Raw genomic sequence first — 5371 nt, forward strand, 5'->3', positions numbered from 1 at the left:
GCAACTGGCTTAGCTTGCGATGGCCACACACACCTCTCAGTAACATGTGTATCTTTACCACATATAGTACAGAACACAGATTTCTTACACTCTAATTCCATGTCCAGGTTCATCACATCTAAAACACTGACCTTTAATTCCAGTACTAGCTGCTTCCTCGATTGCGTCCTCAGCAACCTCCTTTTGTTTGTCTTCTAACACTATCCCTCTTTCAACTTGCCCAGCCCTGCTAGTGCTCATCACATTGAGATTACTGGTCTTCTCATGCATACCTATGGCACCCACAGGAGCACAGCTAGAAAATGCAGAGTTGCAATTATCCTCTTTTTGAACTGGCCTATACTTTTATTATAGTTACGATCAAACTGATTCCGATTCTGAGGAACCCTACGGTTCTGATGCTCAAACCTACCGAAAGCAGGAGGGCCCTGGGGCATACCTTGACTTGTCTGGTTTTGTTGCAGCCCCATTGTCCTCCCCTGCTGAACATTTGCGCCACAGCTCTGGGTCTGAAGATGAACACCTTGCCCGCCATGAGGTGGTGGTCCTGCAACAGCACCTTGAAGTTGAGGGCGCTGCGGGGGACCCCTGTAACCTTGGTGTTTCTTAGTGAAAATCCTGAAACGAGCGCGCACGCGACTTCCCAACTCCCAAGTCGCGGCGCGCTTGTCCATATCCGAGTTGGTCGCTGCCGGCGAGGGAGGTCCGGGTTAGGGTTAGGATTCAGGTTCGCAGGTGGAGTGCCTGGCGGGCCTAGAGGGAGGTCCGGGGGCGGCGGCCGGCGAGGCGGAGGTGGCCGGGAGGGGGGGGAGGGGGCGGCTGAGGCCAGGCGGCGAGGGCGCCGCCGGCCAAGCGGTGGAGGACCGCGGTAGGCGGCGTCGACGGCGGGGCGAGGACCGAAATTTGATTGGGATAGAATTTTAGAAATTTGGTTCGAAATTCATGTCAAAAATTTAAACTTTTGGCCAAATTTGACTGGAATTTGATAAAATTTGATCAAATATGACTGAAATTTGATCAAATATGACTGAAATTTGTTCCAATTTGATTGGGCCGGAATTTCGCTTACCTCTAAAATTTCTAAAACTTTAGTAAAATTTGGTTCCCTGGTTGGCGGATACAGATACGAATCGAATATATCTCGAATTCGGATATCCACATTTGAATCTAAATCTCGAAAACGATTTCGGATGTATCCATTTTAATATCCATTTAAAAATGAATACAAATACAGATATCCATATTCGTATTCTAACGGATACTTATATCGGATAATTCGGATATCCAACCATCCATTTCCACCCTTACACCGCGCTGCCCTTGCTTGAATCGCTCCCCAGCCCGCCCATGCTCCATTGGTTGAGCGGAGAAGATGCCCGCAAAACACAACGGTGGCGTTGGAGCAGCTGGACCACCGATTCCCAACCGCGGCCACTCTTCCGTTTGCGCAGCCAACCGATGCACTGTCTCTGCTGTTGTGCCAGGAACCCACCTCCAACCACCGCCGAACCCAAATTTCTCTACGCCCCCAATTGTGACACAGAATCGAATCAAGGGGATTTCGTTCCCCTTCACCAATGTAATCTGACAGAATAATCCTCTCACCTGCGACCGTTGATACGTCACACTATAGCTGGGCCCTTCTTCTTTTGTATTTTCCTGTCTTCAGTCTGAAACTAATGTATATTTATGTTACTACTAGAGCAGTAGCGCGAGCGTGCGCCCTCCTCTTGACGAGCAGTCGGCGAGCTGGGCCTGCCGGACTGGTTCTGTCGCCTGAACTCATCCTGAAGTCTGTGGCATCACGTTCCTGGCTTCAGTTACTCGCTGCCAGCCGTCCCCTCCTCTACACGATCTTGAATTACCTGACTACCCGGTACGTATATCCGTGGCATTTAATTTAGCCGCATATTTTACACCACAATCATATATACTTTTATTAACTTTAACAAAATTTAGATCATTAATTATCAATATATATTAATCATGAGTGCGCGCATATCTACATGAGCAAAATCAGTTTTGTTATCTTGAAATTATGTGCTCCGTGTGGATTCATGGGTTGTTGCTTAGTTTCTTCCAGGTTACAACTTCACATAAGTAATAAGTTGGTTCCGTCAAACAGGTGGATTAATATTGCAGGAGCAATGGCTGTGAATCCGCTAGACCTCTGGAACCATTGGGCGATCCAGATCCTGGTGCTTTTGAGCCTCGCGCTTCAGGTTGTCCTCCTCCTCCTCGCGGGGATCCGAAGGGGTGAAGCTTCCCTCGTGCTGAAGCTCCTCCTCTGGCTTGCCTACCTGCTGGCCGACTCGACCGCGATATATACCATCGGGCACCTGTCCCTCAGCGCCACGGCAGACAGGCACCAACTCGTGGCATTCTGGGCACCCTTCCTCCTCCTGCACCTCGGTGGCCCGGACAACATCACGGCGTATTCGCTCCAGGACAACGAGCTGTGGCTGCGCCACCTCCAGACTCTCACCGTGCAGGTCCTCGGAACTGCTTATGTGCTCTACAAGCACATCGCCGGCAATGGCTCCTTGGTTGTGCTGGCCTCCATCTTGATGTTCGCAGTCGGTGTTGTAAAGTATGGCGAGAGGACATGGGCGCTCAGGCGTGGCAACATGGATAGCATCCGGGGCTCTCTCAAGAAGCAACCACCCGCCAAACATACTCACTTTCACCCACAGGATCAGGGGTTGGGCAAAGAAGAATTCCAGTTGCGGAGAGCTCACACGTCATTCCACATCTGCAAGCGTGCCATAGTTGATTCTTCGGTCGACACCTCCGAGAAGCTTGGGAGGAAACGATCTAGCCATATGTGGTTGTTGATGGAGATGGAGCTCTCCCTCATGTATGACATCCTGTATACCAAGGCGGCAGTGATTCACACCTGGTATGGCTACTGCATCCGGCTCTTCTCACCGCTCGCCGTTGCCGCCTCGCTCCTCTTATTCTACTTCAGCAGCAAAGATGGTCATAGCACAGTTGATGTTGTGGTCACATATGTCTTGCTGGTTGGTGCCTTGCTCCTAGAGACAACATCTCTTCTGAACGCACTGGGGTCAACGTGGACATTTGCTTACTTGTGTGCCACGCGGTGTTGCTGGCTTCGACAAACCCTCTTGTGCAATGGAAGGTGGGACCGGCTTCGTCGTGCGCGTGTATCTCTTAGCTTGCTTGTCAGGAAGACCACTAGAAGAAGCAGTAGATCAGCGAGGAGGTGGTCCGGCACAATGGGGCAATACAATATGTTGCACTTTTGCAGACATTGTGATAAGCCGGGTGGACCTCTACTTGGAAGGCTCGCTAAGATGTTAGGATTCAAGGAGTGGTGGGACAGAAAGCACTATTCTGGGAAAACCCAGATTTCAAAGAGGATCAAGGACGAGGTGAACGAATATATAGACCGATTGCATTCGCCCCAGGATGAGAAGTCCAATAAGGAGGAGGTCAATAAGGTAGGCGTAATTCGGAAAAAGTGGACTGAGAGACCATTGCGGCGTTATAAAGAAGTCGGTTACCTTATTAACCTTAGCGGGGATGAGTTCCAGGAGGGCATCATCGTCTGGCACATCGCCACGGACATTTTCCTCGCCTGCAGTGCAGTAAAAAATGAACTGGAAGCAGTGAAGGCAGTCAGGGCAATGTCCAACTACATGATGTTTCTCCTCGTGGAGCGCCCATACATGCTACCAGGCCTTTCTCAATATAAGTTGTACCAGAAAACATGCGAGAAGTTGGTCGAGGCTGAGCGCGGAACTCCCCATCCCAGAAAGGGCTTGTTTACTATGCTCAAGGATTTATTCCGCCTGCGTAACGGCCCCAATTCTGACTCAAGGCTGATGCTGCAGGGACAGCAGAAGTTTGCCATCATCGTATTTGACAAGCATCCACCGTGCACAAGCTCCAAAGCTCTTCGTCTTTCTCATGCAACTTCCATCGCCGAAACGTTGCACGACATGGAGACAAGCAGGTCGTTGAAGCTACTCCTTGAGGTTTGGGCAGATTTTTTGGTCTACGCAGCCAACCGATGCAGCAGGGAGTACCATGCCAAGCAGCTCAGCGATGGTGGTGAGTTGACCACCGTCCTGTGGCTTATGATCGAGCACCTTCACCAAGCTTCTCCCTACAGTCGTTAATCGCTGCTGTGGGCGCTCCTTGGAGAAGGCACCCAGCAGCCTCACTGCCGTTGCGGCCGTCCCCTTCATCTTGGTAGGGACGCTTCCTCTGATCTCGTTGTGCTTATGGAGCTTCACTGCCATTGCGGCCGGATGAACCCAGGATTAGGCCAGATGAATCGATCAATCCCAAATAGTTGTTCCATCTCACATCCATTGATGTACTTGTGTTTCTTGCTGTAGAACCAACGCTAAGTCCTCTCAGTTCTCATTTTGCCTCTTGCCAGAATGTTGTCCGTTGTGTTGCAACAAGATTAAGTCATCACACACATATATAGAATGTGTTAGGCTCTCTGTACGACTGTACCACTTGTTACATCATGATACCTCTGTTTAAACATTGCATCCCTTGGATCTAGATCTAATATTGTGAAATACGGCACTAGAGTGCGCCGTATCAAGAACAATATAAATCAAGCCCTAAATTGTATAAGCAGAACTTCCGCAAGTAACTCGAGCCCTAAATTATCGGATTATTGTCCTATACAAAAATGTCTAATGCGACAGGTTTTATTGCCCTTAAATCCTGTCAAAAACTCATAATTTCTTCTACTTATTGTAGATTAAATGTTTTGGCTTGTGTTTGCTTGGGTTGTTATGGACTCACATCTTTAAGATCACTGGCGGATCCAGTAAGAGCGTTGACCGGGTATTCCCAGGCACTCAAAAAAAATTCATGATTTCAGTTATACCCTTAAACTATCCATATCATTGTACTAATAATACTCTAGTGCCATATCCTTGTAGTAAATTTTATGGAATGTCAAATTCGTACATGCAGGTCATCAGGTTCTCTAAAATCAATAAAGTGGTTATGTCATACATAGAACAAGAACATTCCACAGGCTACACTTTTACAAGAGCCATAGAGGACAACCGCAGCTGCATGTTTAATTAAATGACGTCATGGTGCATGTTTAATTAAGGTTTGTTTGTTTGCTGCTTCTATTTTTGGTTTTTTTAAAAATTATATTTTTGATTTTTTTAAAAACTGTTTTTGAATTTTAGCTGTTAATTTTTACAATAAATTTTTAACTTTTTAGCTGACAACTTCTAAAAAAGTTATTATCAGAAAAGAGTCTACTGGGACAAAATGGGGATCCAAAACCATCAACATGTGAATAGTAACTTGCTTTAGGCAAACCAAGGATTAAGCAAACCAAAAAAAAAATTATGGGCTAATTGGA

General features: G+C 47.6%; 1 protein-coding gene across 1 annotated transcript; it reads left to right on the forward strand.

Moving 5' to 3' along the window:
* The first annotated feature begins 1329 nt into the window (after nt 1-1329).
* On the forward strand, nt 1330-4145 carry LOC133923407 (uncharacterized). The gene is made up of 2 exons (XM_062368719.1): nt 1330-1876; nt 2126-4145. The coding sequence occupies exons 1-2, from the start codon at nt 1680-1682 to the stop codon at nt 4143-4145; spliced, it is 2217 nt and encodes a 738-aa protein (XP_062224703.1). The 5' UTR covers nt 1330-1679.
* Nucleotides 4146-5371: the final 1226 nt, after the last annotated feature.

The sequence above is a fragment of the Phragmites australis genome, chromosome 7, assembly GCF_958298935.1.
Source record: "Phragmites australis chromosome 7, lpPhrAust1.1, whole genome shotgun sequence".
Taxonomy (NCBI): domain Eukaryota; kingdom Viridiplantae; phylum Streptophyta; class Magnoliopsida; order Poales; family Poaceae; genus Phragmites; species Phragmites australis.